We start from the raw sequence: 15,811 nt of genomic DNA on the forward strand, positions 1-15,811 counted from the left end.
TGCCATATTAGCAAATACCCAGTGTGTCTAAAATCAATATTATATCATGAAGATAATAATTTTAATATGAATAAATAAAACATTATTCCAGTTTATATTACATGACATTGTGAATAGATATGTCAGGAAAAATTCTCCCTTAGTTTATTTTTGAAGGAATATTTATTCCCCCATCCATGTAGAACACACTATTAAGCTCCTTCTTTTCTTCTCTCTCTCTCTCTCTCTCTCTCTCTCTCTCTCTCTCTCTCTTTTCTAGTACTGGGGATCAAACCCAGAGCCTTGTACAGGCTAGAGAAGCACTGTACCACTGAGGTGCGTGTTCAACCCTTAAGCCTCACATTAAGTGAACTTGACTCTATAGGCTGGAGAGTAAAAACTTAGTAAAAGACCAATATGTGAGCAGGGCATATTGACACATGCATGTAATCCCAGCAATCAGGAGGCTGAGGCAGGAGGATCGCTGTGAGTTTGAGAACAGCCTGGGCTACGTAATGAGTTCCAGGTCAGTTTCAACTACATAGTGAGACCCTATCTCAAAAAAACCAAAAAACAAAAACAAAAGATCAATATGTGCAGCAAATGATCTTATTTTCATTGTTTTCTCAAAATGATCTTATTTTCTTAATAGTATTAAGTAGTAGGGTGACACTAGGCATAAAACTATTTTGCTTCAAATTTGAAATATTTAACTTAGAGGATTCATGCACAAGGTGTGAAGAAAAGCATCATGTAAACAATTGAGGGGAGGCAGAAAATTGATAAAGCAGTTTTGTGGTACCATAGGGTTTTCCCTTTTAAAATTAGTGTGGGATCTCTTTGAATTTCTCCAAAGCTGATTCCAGTGTTTGCTTGGTGATTGTGTATAGTTTGACATTTTTCCAAAGAGGTTATGAACAATTATCCAAAAACACCCATGGGACTTATTTACTTTAAGGCTAATAAAATACATGTTAGCATGAAGCAGTAGAAAGGCCCCTGTTAGATGCCTAGGTGCTAAATTATTTGAGACAATATGCTTGGGTTCATGCAGTTAACAAGAATTGACTCCCTCACACTGATGATTTATCTGGGCCTCATTTAATACTATTATGGAAGCCATAATCTGCCTTATCAACTGTAAAAATTAAGTAAAAGCCTTACATAGGTTTTATCTTGCTTTAGTATATTGTTGGTAATGTTTATAATTAGATGAGTTTGAATTCAACTGATTCTTTCACATTTTGATTTTAACAGGCTGTCTTGTTAAACCTGCCAGAAATGATGTCTGCTCATTTGTTTTTATTTTTATTTTTGTTTTTATATCCCTATACTTTTTATAAATTAATATGAGATCCATTAAATACAAGACAGGACTGATTTCCTTCTTGAAACTATCATTCTATTAAAAAGAACATAAATTAGAGACTCTTGACAGAATATTTAATATTATTTTTGAATGGTAAAACATTTCCACTCCATTTTACCTTACCCTTCCAGTCCCATCCATCTAGCTTTAGTTAAAGCGACAGAGGAAGCTATGTTCAGCATTAAAATACAAATGAAATAATAAAGTTACATAGAAAATCTTCAGCTCAAGCAACATAGTAAACAATGAGTCATTACTAATATGGAGTTTTAAAATATAAAGAAACGTTTATTCCCCAACTGCTCTGCTCATAGTAAGACACACATACAACCAAATTCTTTCGACTCTTAGTTTATTATAGGGCTCTCAATTTTAACTGAGAAAAACTCAGCTGGTTCAATAAAAAGTGGGATTTTATTGCTCATGCATCTGAAAAGTTAATGGTAATTATGAGATTTGAACTAAATCCAAGGTATCCAACTGGGTCATCGATAATTTCTGTCTTGATTCTATCTTCTTCTTTGTTGAACTTATCACAGAGTCTTCTCATGATTTTTTTAACATTTTATACCTCCATTAAAATTGCAATTATGTGTAAACTAATATCTCCTTCTACTCTACTCTTAGAACTAATTATTAATAGTACCTTAAGGAAAACACAAGCACACTGGTGTTACTATAAATTTTCCAATCTATTCGTTCCCTATCCCTCCCACATTTTCTTGTGCACTTTGGCCTATGTCTCAGATACCTCAAAGTATATGCAGACACTGTTTGAAAATGCCACGCTTTTTGGTACCTCTGCACTATTTGTCATACTGTATCTTCAAACTAGAATGTCCCAGTCACCTCAAAACTGTGTGACTTGCAAATTTCTCCTGCTCACTCCAGGTTTAGCCTAAGAATCACCTACTTTACAAATCATCCTGCACTTCTTTCTGTCTTCATTCTCTCATGCTTTGCCCATACCTACATTTTAGAAATAATCTCCCCATATTATAATTAAAGCTTATATATCTGCCAGTGTCACTAAAGAAAGTCCTGTGGTGGGCCGGGGACTTAGCTCTGTGGTTCCAGTGCCTGCCTTGCAAGCACAAGGGCTGGAGTTCAATCCCCAGTACAAAAAAGAAAAAAAAAAAAAAAAAAAGAACAAAGTCCTGTGGTGATGAGGAAATAGGCATTCGTTTTCATCTCCCCAAGCTCTATGTCTTTGTAGGACATTCTCAAAGATGAATATTTTTGTTACTTCTGAGTGAAAAGAGGATCAATCAATGAACAAGAATTTCCTGAAGAACTCTTCTAGAACTTATTCTAAATAAGGCAATATATTTTAAATTGAAATTACTTTATTTAAACATTTTCTGTGAAAAATAGAATGCAATTAAATTTATTAACCTTATGATTGTAATCTCTAATGTTTATACATTCAATTATAAAACCATATACGTCAAGCCACAGTACCTATTATATTAAGAAGTAATAATCTCAAGTACATAGATTTGCTTATCAATATACAGATACTCTTAATATTATGGCACATGATGAATAGTATTTGAACGTGAAAATCATGGGTTTCAGGCCAGTGATCTGGGGAATGTGTGAAATTTGTAAAGAAATCCTATTCTATATTAAAAAGTAATAGAACATGTATGTATGCATGTATGTATGTACATATGTATGTATGAAAATAAATATTTCAATTGCAATAATGTTCTCAAAGACCTATATAAACTGCCATTAACAGCATGAAATGTTGACAATTACAAGTTAAATCCTTCACATTTAGAATGTTGACAGTAGTTCTAATTATTTAGGTGCTTTAATCACATGTTTTTTAATTTTTGAAATTTTTCACTGAAGCCTACCTAAGTCAGGACATCTTAATCACTCCTTAATGAACAAAAGCTTCTCTTGAAGAAAAAGGAAGGAGAAGGGAGAGGAGGGAAGAGGAGGGAAAGGAAAAGAGCGAAGTTTATCCTGTTACACATCTGCTTCTGCTTCTACCTCTACATCAAGTTGTTCCAAACTCACATTTTCCAGTTATCTCTGTAATCTGGAATTTTTATCAGATAAGTGAATTGAGGTAATCAAGAAAAGTGAATCTTGCTATCTATAGTGTTCCAGTGCAGCCCCAGGCTGACCTATTGAATCCCATTTGTGGAAGTAGTGCCAAGTAGAAGAGACACAGCTGTGTGAAATCATTTTGAACAACCTAGTCACCATTAAGTTTTCTGCTTCAACCAGATGACTGTAAGGTTTCTATCAGCTTAAAATTCATTATTAAAGATAGCCCCTTTAATAAACAGTGTTGGAAAAACTGGATTTCACCTTGTCACAGATTAAAATTAGACCCGTATCTTTTACCAGGCACTAAACTAAAATTCAAGTGGAATAAAAATATAAATATTAAAGCAGAAACACTAAACTTGCTGGAGGATAAGTTGTGTAGTACTCTTGAAGACATTAGCATAGGAAAAGACTTTATGAACAAATCCTCAGTAGCATGGGAATTAGCAGAAAGAATCAACAACTGGGATCTCATCTTTTTAAAAAGCTTCTGCACTGCCAAAGAAAGCACAAGCAGAGCTAAGATACAACCCACAATACAGGAAAAAAAAAATTATCAGTTGTTCCTCAGACAAAGGTCTACTATCTACAATATATAAAGAACTCAAAAAAAAAATCACAATCCCCAAATATAAAGACCCAATTCAAAAATGGGCACCTGAATTGAACAGACATTTCTCAGATAAAGAAGTAAAAGCAGAAAATAAATACATGAAAAAATGTTCCACATCACTGGTCATTCAAGAGATGCAGATGGAAATAACACTGAGATTCCACCTCACCCAAGAAAGAGTGTTTGCTATCAAGAAATCAAACAAGATCTGTCATGTAAGGTACAAGATCCTGATGATGAATGTAATTGTACTGTATACTTAAAAAGTACCAACAAACTCAACAACAACAAAAAAATCAACCAATAACAAATGCTGTTGGGGTTGCAGGGAGATAGGAACCCTTCTTCATTGTTGGTGGGAGTGCAGACTGGTGCAACCACTGTGGAAATCAATATGGAGATACCTTAAACAACAGGATTAGAAGTCCCATTTGACCCAGCTATTCCCCTGCTGGGTATCTTTCCAAAAGAATTAAAATAATCTTACCACAGTGATATATGCTCACCCATGTTTATAGTGACACAGTTTTTAATAGCTACAACCTGGAAACAGCCCAATTGCCCATCAATTGGAGAATGGATAATAAGATGATTTTTTTAATAAGATGCAATACTACTCAGACAATAAAATGGAATAGTACTCAAACAATAAAGAGTGAGAAACTAGAGACATTTATATCTAAGTGGCCATACTCTCACATGAAATTAATAAATTACACATGTGTAAGTACTGAATAGTTTTTCTGGCATGAAAAAGTAGAAGAGTAAATAAGGATTAAAATGTATAATTGATATCGTGTAATAGGAAGAAAAGTCTAAAAGATTAGAGGAAGTAGGAGAGGTAGGGGAAAGATAAAAAGGGAAAAGAAAACATTTGTGAGAAGGAAAAACATGGAAACAATATTTTTCAAATAGGGAAACTTGGAGGGGCTGAGGAGAGGGCTGCGGAATGGGGGAAAATAACCCGATAAGTCATGTGTAGGTACAAGATCCCAATGATGAATGTAGCTGTGTTGTAGACCTAATGTGTACCAGTAAATTTAATAAAGACTAGAAAATAATAAAATTCAGTAATCAACTTATGTGAGTGGAACAGAGACTCTCTTGTCATTCTGTCTTTGATTTCTAATTTTAGGGATAGTTTCACTGTTTGTAGATGGTACAGATATTGAATGACCTTAAAAGAAAGATGTCAGTAAATATTATGTTTATACATTTTTCCTCTAAATTTATATTTCATTTAATGTTATAGCAGGGATATTTAGGGAAAAATTTAATTAACTATTTTCTACTAACTTGTCACTAAACATTCAATCCCAGAATATGAATATGTAAGGAATCATTTGTGAAAGTTAGATTTGTTTAACATTGCCACGTAAATTAAAGAAGAAAACTGTTACTTATTGGGAGAGATTTAATCTTTATGTCTAATATTTGAAATGAATTTTTATCTCTTTTTCACAAGCAACATACATTTAATACGTATACTGTATAAGGTACTATGTTAATCCCTTGTTATGCAGAAAGATGAAAGTTATCATTTTTTTCCCTAAAAAAGCTCAAGTGTAGTTGAAATGTGCCAAACAACTGATGCCTTTGAAAAATAAATCATTTTTTATGAAGTTTTCACCCAGGAGTTTAGTCTCAAAAGCATCATTTTTATAATTTTTGCATGTTTTAAAAAGAAATGTTTTTCTAATCAGGCCTTCACAAAGTTCCACCCTTTAAAATATATTGTACTTAATATTTTTTGGGGGGTTCAGCTTTAATTGAATTTATTGGTACATTTTAGGGATACAGTGCAGTTACATTCATTGTTGGGATCTTGTACCTCTACATGACAAGTCTTGATTCTCATTGTACTTAATATTTTAAAAATTAACTTTGGATGGTCATGTAAGTGTACTGAATTATTACAGTAAATCTTCTGCTACTCTGATGTTTTTAGGGCTGTTTATCTTAAATTTCTGAATGCTGACTAGTATGCATCTTGCAATTTTTGTCTTATATTCATCTTACCTCACATTTCTTTTTTTTTGGGGGGGTTAGTATGAGACAGGGTCTCACTATGTAGTTAAGACTGACCTGGAACTCACTATGTAGCCCAGGCTGGTCTAGAACTCACAGCGATCCTCCTGCCTCAGCCAGCTGATTGATGGGATTACAGGCGTGTGCCACTATATGACTTCCATTTCATTCTTTATTCATAAATTGGCAGTACATAATGATAGTATTTAACATGGGGATTTGCTCTGTGTATATAATGCATCCTAAATTTTTGTCCCCTATGCCTCCCCTCCCTCCCTGCTCCTTCCAACCCTTAGCCCTCTTTCCATTTACAAAAGCTCTTTTTTCTCTTCAATTCTTTTTCTTTCCACCACCATTCCCTGTCCTACCTCCCGACCTCTGTCTCTTGTTCCTCCATCCATGTGAAAAAGATCTCCCTACTTCTTATTTGTCTATCTTTTAATTTGATGTAGATAGGTAGGTAGATATGTGATAGATAGATAGATAGATAGAGATAGATAGATAGATAGATAGATAGATAGATAGATAGATAGATAGATAGATAGATATTTTGGGTTTCTCATATAAGAGAAACCACACAACTTAGTCTTACATTTCTGACATTTAATATTTTGGTCTTAAGATAAAACAATTTACCCGCCAATGGCTCATTGTGAATAAACACCCTATTTTCTTTATCCCTTCATTTGTTAATGAGCATATAGACCATTTCCAAGATTCAACTATTATTAATTGTCCTGCTATAAACATGGTTATGCATTTATCCCTGTTAAAACAAAAGCAAGTAATCTTCTTGAAGACATAGGCACAGGCAAATCTTTCTATCAGGAATCAACAAATGGGACCATATTGATTTAAAAATATTTTAAATTTATTTTTAATTGATTAAAAATATTTACCTGGGGATTTAGCTCAATGTTGCCACCACCTGTCTTGCAAGCGAAAGGTTCCAAGTTCAATCCCTGGTCCAAAAAAAAAAAAAGCTGTTCACATTGGTGGGAGTGTAAGGAGTGGCTCTTACCTGTTGGTTTTCCTTGGAGTGTGCACTTTTATTCAGCTCTTTTTCTTTAGATATCTCCTCCACTACAACCTAACTTCTAATCTATTGCTACTGCACTCTCTTATGTGCTTTATTATGGAGTAAACTGTGCATTCTTGATATGTGAACACAAGTTAGATTATATGTCTGTTTAGAATATCTTTTCTTATTTTTTAAAATCTTACCTGCTATTGTTCAACTGCATTTCATATATGTGATATGTACTTGAATGACAATAGCAGTGAGAATTAGAAAGAATGGTGATGAAGCTTAGAGATACTTGAAAGATAGGAGTGACAGAAGCCATGATCACTGGGAAAGCAGAGGAAAGAATTATGTGAAGGCTGACTTTAAAATTGTGTGTGTAGACATCTTGGAAAATGGTATGCCCACTAGGAAGGGATGATTTTACTCTCCAGACAATGGAAAAGATTCTGAACATTCTTAAATGTTATTTGGAAAATAATTGTCGAACCACCTGATGTGAGAAGGATTGAGAAGAGGCACTATAGAAAGGTAACTCAATTGAAAATCAGAAAACTTGTTTGTCTAATGGTGTTGGGCTGTAGCTTGTTATTAGACTGTGCTAATAGTGGTGAACACAGGATTATACAATGGATGATGGAAAAGTTTACTTGGGACTCACAGTTGTAGAAATATCAAAGATGATGTCATGCTTTTAAGACCATGTGGCCAACATAAAATCCTCTTTAAAGTTAGAAGAATATTTTCGTCTAGGAGAAACATTCCCTTAGTTTTTATGTGTATCTCTTATTGCTCTTTACCTGAGCATGTGGTGTTGAGACTGTTCAGATTAAATAGTATCCATTATATGTTGTTGTGTGTATCTTGTAAGATTTTGCAAAAGGTTTCTTTGCTGTGTGTCTTATGATATATGACCCAAGAGGACAATTTTCCTGTTTGCCTGCCAAGAAACTTTAGAAGTGATTTGTCCACTCACTACTGATAATCAATTTCTTTGCTGAGAGGTTATACAAAAATATATAATTTTGGTAAAATGATGAAGACTATTTACTTCACTGGGTAGCATTTTTAAAAATGTTTCATTCAACAATCAGGTAACTGCTATCTACAATAACTTTTAAAAATAGTTCATAACAAAAAAGAGTTAACTTTACAAAGCTATTTTATAGAAAATAAGACAGAAAAAAAATATTTTACTTTGAAATGTAAATATCAACTAGAATAATCTTAATTACAGATAGGGATACAAAATCACATGCCTCCACAGAAGAAAGCTCTGGTTAAAAATAGCCAAATTGCTTTTTTTTTTTTTTACACACTTTCTTAAAGACATGATATCTATTTTTTTGTTAAGTATTTTTATTCCAAGTAAACAATCTCACTTTTTTGCCTCTAAATAGAAGCAACTAAAGCAAATCTCACTTGATAATGTCATTCTAACTTATGCCAAGCATTGGTGAGGTGATAAATCCTTGCATAGTAACAACTTTGTAGACATTTTTTGGACAATTGCTTCTTCTTAAGAAAAATGCCTTTTTTGTACCAAATAGATCATTTTGATATGCTTGTCTTTTTAAAAAGAATCCAACCTCTTTTATTAAACAATTCTAATTGTCATTTCCGATCAGTCATAAATACGTTTCAGTTCTTGCCATGGACTTCACTATGTTTTTTAAAAATAAGAACCAGTAAACTGTCTCTATTGGCATTGTTTATGAGATTAAGTCATGGGGACATTTTATCCTGCAAAACTAATCAGAAATAATGGCTTCCTCAGGATTGAAAAAATTAGTGGATAGTGCTACAGACAAGTACTGGAGGGATGTAGATAGGTAGATAGATAAATATATAATCCATTTGATATATAACAAAAGTTGTCTAAGAGTCTATTGAAATGAATCAAAGTACTTGCAGCTGTAGAAAGAACATAACTTTCTTTCTCCTCCTCCTTTTCAACACATTACATATATTTTCCTAACTATTCCATGCTGTTCAGTTCACAGTATCTCTACCTGTCTTACTTGTCACTGTATCCCTGGTGTTTAGTTTAGTCTGTGGCATGTAATAGATGCTCAATAAATATTCATTCAATTAATTCATTCTTAACCATAAGTTCATATTCTTGAGCTTAACCTACTTAGTTTGGTAAAGAGTTGAAGTATAGTAGCTGCTGTTTCACAGGAAATGTTGTACACAATAAGTGAATTCTTCTGATTAATGTTATATACACTCTCTTCATTTTCATTGCTACATTTGAGGAAATTTTCCTCATATTAAGGGAAAGATAGGGATGTAGATTACTCTTACAATGATCTAGCTTTTTCTTACCAAAATCATCCAGTGCAAATAACTATCTAGTTCATTCACTTAAAGAAATATTTATTAAGATTGTACCTTGTATCAAGCCCCATAGGCCAGACACTATATTAGTTTGTTAGGATTATTGTAGCAAATTATGACAAACTAGGTGGAATAAACAATGGAACAGTTTTGAAGGCCAGAACATGCTCCCTTCAAAGGTTCTAAGGGAGGGAGAATCCTTCCTTGTCTCTTTCAGTTTCTCGTGTCTCCAGACATTCTTCAACTTTTGACTCCGTGAGACCAATCTTTGCCTCTGCCTTCACATGGTCTTCTCCTCTTTGTCTTATAAATATGCTTGGATTTAGGACCAAGTGTATAATCCAGCATGTCTGAGATTTTAATTTACATGTGTAAATTCCCTGTTTTGAGGGAATGGAGAGTGAATATCACCATTCAACTCACTATAGACAACACAATGAATACATGTCCTCCCCTAATGGAATTTGAATTCCAGCAGAAGAGACAGGTTATTAAAAAAAAGTACTATGTGTCCATTAGTAGTCTGATTTGTCTTTGATATTTCATAAATGTATATAAAGGAAACCCCTAAAAGCCAATAGTATTATATGTGTGTTTGCATGTATATATATGAATCTCATCTAAGAAATGGCCGCATTTAACATAGCCACATACATTGATGTGAAACAAAAGAGCTTAATGGACACATAGTGCAAGATGTTATAAAAGAAAATAATGTTAAAGTAAGACCAAAACTGATGTCATCACTGAAATTAACAATTTTTAATATGTTCATATTTTAATTTACAATGGAAATTTATGTTCCAAAACTGGAAACCCATAGTACTTGTGTAAAGCGTGGATGATTTTAAATGTGATTTTATTTTGATGATGTTTTAAATTTTAAAGTCACATTTTATTCTGATCAGAATTTTTACCAAGATATTGAGCTTTTGTTTTTTGAAACTAGTTTGTCATAACATATTGTGCATAATAACAGTATTTATTTTGTAGGACTATTGTGAATGTGTAGATTTATGTTTACTCCTAAGGGAACAATTATTTATAAAATAACATTAAATCCAGTATTAGCTGCCCGTTTCAGACACTTAATACTTGCAGAGATCCATGTTACATTTACCACGCTGAAGTTTTTGTTTTTAAAGAATCACCCTTATTGTTGAAAGTAAATGTACTCTTAGGGTGTGAATATTAGTTCCAATAAGCATGTGAGTATATTAAGGTGGTGGTGTTGGGAACATAATCTTGATTCCATTGGGAATCTTAGATTTTTGCAAATTTATTGGGAAAATAGTTTTTCCTGTACTGCTGAAGTTTCTTTCTGGTAAACAGTATCTTTCTAAAAGAAAAAGCATGAAGCAGAAATTGAGGTGAGTATACAGCATGTCCTCAAATGACCAGCATTGTATTCATGAATACTGTGTATCTTACAGTGAACAATGTGAAAGCTGTTCATTTTTCAATCTGAAGTAAAATACTTTCAAGAACTTAAAAAAAGTACTTTCAATAAACTGTGATTGCCTTCTTCTGTAGAAATAATTAAAAGGTCTATGGGAATATCAGTATGGTGACCTAACCCAATAAACATCTAGAAATGAAGTTTCTAGATGGTATTACACTCATAAAGGAGGATTAAAGAGGAATTGACCATTAGAGAAAGTTTGGCTCAGTCAAAGTACTAAAAAAAATTCAGTGTGGTTACAGAATGATGTGATAGGACAGGACGCATATGGGAGAAGCATTTGTAGATAACCTTATTAACAAAGTGAAGGATGCTGGAGTTCACTGTGAGGTAAAGTCAGAGCTCTGTGAGGGACAAATACTAACATGATGAAGGCAGATATCCATCAGGACCAAGGGCTGCAGCATAGGTCCTGGGTGTCTCCCTTATTTTCATGTGGGAAATCCTACTCCTTCCAAATCTTGTGGCCAGTAGCATAATAAAATTACTCTAAATGATGAGAAGACTATTTAGTTCAACATTCATACATTGCTGATACAAAAGCAAGGTCATATAAGGCTATGACTGTGCTAGGAGAACTAAAGATCTGAGTGTAAAAAGATTGAGTGGTGACTCAAATCCAGCCAATAGCATGGTCTTAGAGAAAGGGAAGTCAGAGTCAAATTGCCAGCTTTCCGTGTGCAATATGTGTGGACTTAGGTGAGTGATGTAGACCTTTACGCTAGGAGTGATAGCATCTATATGCCAAACCCTTCTGATAATGAATTTCGAGCTCTATGAATTGTGCTAGGAATATAGTTTACAATTAAATAAATCATGGAAGTTGTTGATAAAGATGATGATATTCTTGATATTTTTCCAATCCTTCCGGCCGCATCATGGGTATGTCATTAAATAGTCTCATTTTCAATTGACCAGTTATTTGTATGCTTTTTTCTCTCACAGGAGTATTTAGCATCTTTAGTATATAAATCTAAGAAACAATTATATAGAAATGTATACTTTTCAAAAATGTCACAATTTAATATTTACTTGTCCAATTAAAATTTTAAAGAAAGGTTAATTTGTGTGAAAGAAGACATTACTAAAAGCAACAGTGTAATAATTTTTGAAGGCAACAAAATTTTCTATAAAAATGTATTATGATTTTCGAAGGGCACTGAATTATATAATCTTATTTCCCACATGCACTTTGAATATATGGTCTCAATACATTACTAGCTACCTAACTACTGTGAAAATGCATGTTCCAGGTGTAAAACTGTTGGACTATATTATATATTTTATAAACATAAAAGTTGTTATGTAAACAATGTCTTCTTTTTTAAATGCCATCTTCTAATCTTCAAATTTTAATAATGTTTTTTATAGCATCAGTTTTTCAGAATTTGTTATTTAATAATCTTCAATGAGAAAATATTACATTTTTTTTAGCATAGCATTAATTCCCAAGATATCAGTGCTATTTTGAAGACTAGGAAATTCAGTTACAACCTAATAAAAGAGGATCAGTACATTACTGATTGGATAAGATGCAGCTATTTAAACTTGTCTCTGCATAGAATATAAGCTAAAACTCAACACTGTAATAGACTGCCTGAAAATATCTTGATTAAATCATAGTGACAAAAATGTAATTCCAAGGTTTAATACATTTCTTTTACTGAAAATGATTTGTTTTTATTTACATTTAAGTTTTTTTAAGTCTCTTTGCTGTGACTGATTTCCTACTGACTCAAAAATCAATTCATTTAAGGTTCATATATTTTCTAGTAGATGTGTCATTTTCATGAGAATGTTATTTATTGTTCTGGGTATATATTTACAGATAGCACTGCATTCTTAACAATTATGTAGTACATATGTACTTAAATAGTACATACCTAATTCCCAGAAAAAGACCTGTTTCTATGGAAGCCTTAAAATACATAAGTTTAATAAATTTTATGGCACAAAATTATATGGTTTGGTTTTTGGGTATATGCAGAGTACAACAAAAACTTATATTTGCACTTCAGCACTTTGTTGTACTAATAAATGTCTGGAAATTAATGGTCACCACTTTGATTACCTCTTGCAATTGTAGAAGTCAAAGGAAACTTCAACTTATCTCATGGTAATACTTTTAATATTAAAATATTTATACAATTTTTTTCCTGATGTGTACATTTTTGGGCAGACTATTTTCTTTGATTCAGTTTTCTCTCTGCTTAATGAGTCAATGGATGTTATCTGTAGCAGTTCTGGCAAAGCTAGAGCACACACTGCTACAGTGGGCTGTTTATATCACTGAAAGCTCTGAAAAGTTTGCCATCACTGTTCTATAGCAATCAGAACTTTAATATAGGCTTTGTTCAACTTAAGAGGTATTAAAAGATCTTAGTGATTTAATATTATAGAATATTGGCATTAAGCTATTATTATGAGCTACAGTATAAAAAGAGAAAATAAAGCAAAATTTTGGTTCTAGATCGTGAGCAAGTTCTTCAACTTCTCTGTTCTTCTGTTCCCTTACCTGTGTTCTGAATCAATTTTCATTCTAGCCAATAAAAATTATATCTCATTAAAGATTTAGCAATGCAGAAATCAAGAAATACTAATAACTTAAATTAATTCATATAGTTTTTTAAATTCTTGGAAGATTAGTGAAATGTGCAGCTATTGAAGATTTGATACTTTTTTTTTTTTTGCATAGCATGTACTATGTCCTGAGCTTTATCTTTGATCTCCATATATATATATACACACACATACACACACACACACACACACACATATATATATATATATATGTATATATATTCACACACACACACACATATATACACAAACACACACACAATTAGTCAATGAACAATGTAATGTGTTGTTTTCATGTTATCTGGCCTTTTCTTTCTAAAAAGCTGAAGCTTTAAAAATGTCATTTTTCATATTACTGCTTAATATCTAAGCACCTGCTATATCTGTCCTGCTGTGTAGCTGAGAATTTGGAACTTTAATGTTTGAATTTAGTTCACTGAAATCTATGGAAAATCATTCTTAACAGACACCAAACTGTAAAGTTTTTTTTATTGGCCAAGTTGTTTCAGAGGAAGTATAATGAGCAATTATGTAAAACAAAGTCTGTTAGTCTATTTGCTAATTTCATTTTGCAACACATAATCTTAAAGTGTAAGGTATCAAGATTCTGTTTCTTATATTTTTGTAAGAAAGAAAGGTTTATATTGTGCATAACTGCAGTTATTACACAGAGCGTATTTATTTTAGGTTAGCATCCTATGTACCAAGTACTGAAATAAAGGCCAAATATGTTGGGTTTTTGTTTTCCCTATGTTGTAACATAAATTGGGCAGCAAAATGTCACCGGGGAAATTTTAATACGACGTCTGTGTTTCAGCTTCTGACATGGCGGCAGAACAAGGGCAGATTCTCGTGATAGCCACTGCAGCCGTTGGGGGATTCACTCTCCTCGTCATCCTCACTTTGTTCTTCTTAATCACTGGGAGGTAACTGAAACATACCAGATTTTTCCACGATCTGTGAACAACTACTCTTTATACACTGTGTATTCAAATGCTCTAAATTTAATAAAGCATGTCTGAATTTAATAAAGCAGAGAGGGATGTTGGTGGATTCTGGGCTGACAGTTAACTTTACACTGAAGTGTAAGCCCATATTAGTCATAGATATCAGCAAGTCCCTGCAATGGAAGCATCAAACATTTGGCAAGTGTTATTTGAAAACTACGAATCAAAATTTTGGTATCAATTAATTGATTCTGAGTTTTTCTTTTCTGTAATCAGATTATACAATGAAAAAGACTTCTTAGAAAAAATAGGACAAGTTATATTAAATCTTTAAGAACAGTATTATAGAAAGTGTTTTTATCAATTAAATATTGAAATTCTCCACATTAGAATTTGATTAATTGGTTTTATAAATCTGGTATTTCACCACATTAGGTTAATATGTATGAAATTTCAAACTAATGACAAATTCAACTGAGCAAAGTACCACAATTTGGACCCTGAGAAGTGGAAGTGTTTCAACCCATCTGAACCTTAGCTTTCTCTTTTTACATAGATTTGGTATAATAATATATTAAAATAATTTATTGCTCTTAAATATATTGGATGATTACTGTGAGCCAGATTGTAATGATTTAGAAGAATGAAGATAATGTGTAGGAAATTGTTTTCAAATGTACATAGTACTTCTTATTTTACCATCGATATTTGGTCAAGACTTTTGTCAGAAGCCACAAATATCCTCAAATAATTTCTCCAAAGAGAAAATGTATTTGTCTTAGATATCAATAGAATCACAAACATACTTTAAGACTTCTAGATAATCTATAAATATATATATGTATATATATATGCTACATAATACTAATATCGCTATTTAAAACCAGTGAAAATAAAAAAATTATATACATCCATCCTAATTTTGATTAATGTACACAAAGCTTACTAGAAAACCCTCTTATCTAGTAAATTAACAGAAACAATAAGTAGGCACATTCAGGGGCAGTAGTTCATTGAAGTATAAACAGCCATTATTTTATTCACTTTTAAAATTCTGCTTAGGTACCAATATTTTATTAAAATTCATTTTAAGATTCCAGTGAAATACAGAACAAGCTTCTCTAGTGGTATACAAAATACTATTAAAGCCATAGAGTTTTAAGCTATGATCTGCATATATAAAAAGTTGCTATCTACAATTTTGACACCAGATTGAATACAAGCTATAGACCAATAAATTAACAAGTACTTAGGCTACATTTATCAAGAGTGAGTCCCTGAAAAAATGCTACTGCTATCGGTTAAGTTATACTTAAAGGCCAGGGATTTAACTCGGTGATGCCACCTGCCTCACAAATGCAAGGTCCTGAATTCTACCCCCATAAAAAAAAAAAAAAAAAAA

General features: G+C 32.5%; 1 protein-coding gene across 4 annotated transcripts in view; it reads left to right on the plus strand.

Moving 5' to 3' along the window:
• The window catches only part of Epha6 (EPH receptor A6), an 891,558-nt gene that overhangs the window by 581,281 nt on the left and 294,466 nt on the right, over positions 1 to 15,811 (plus strand). For all 4 annotated transcript variants that reach the window (XM_010644592.2, XM_033768075.1, XM_010644602.2 and 1 more), the window contains one exon: positions 14,280 to 14,388. In XM_010644592.2, the coding sequence (XP_010642894.1) occupies positions 14,280 to 14,388 (109 nt within the window). The remainder of the gene's footprint in view (positions 1 to 14,279; positions 14,389 to 15,811) is intronic.

The sequence above is a fragment of the Fukomys damarensis genome, unplaced genomic scaffold, assembly GCF_012274545.1.
Source record: "Fukomys damarensis isolate Sample0158 unplaced genomic scaffold, DMR_v1.0_HiC HiC_scaffold_24, whole genome shotgun sequence".
Classification (NCBI taxonomy): Eukaryota; Metazoa; Chordata; class Mammalia; order Rodentia; family Bathyergidae; genus Fukomys; species Fukomys damarensis.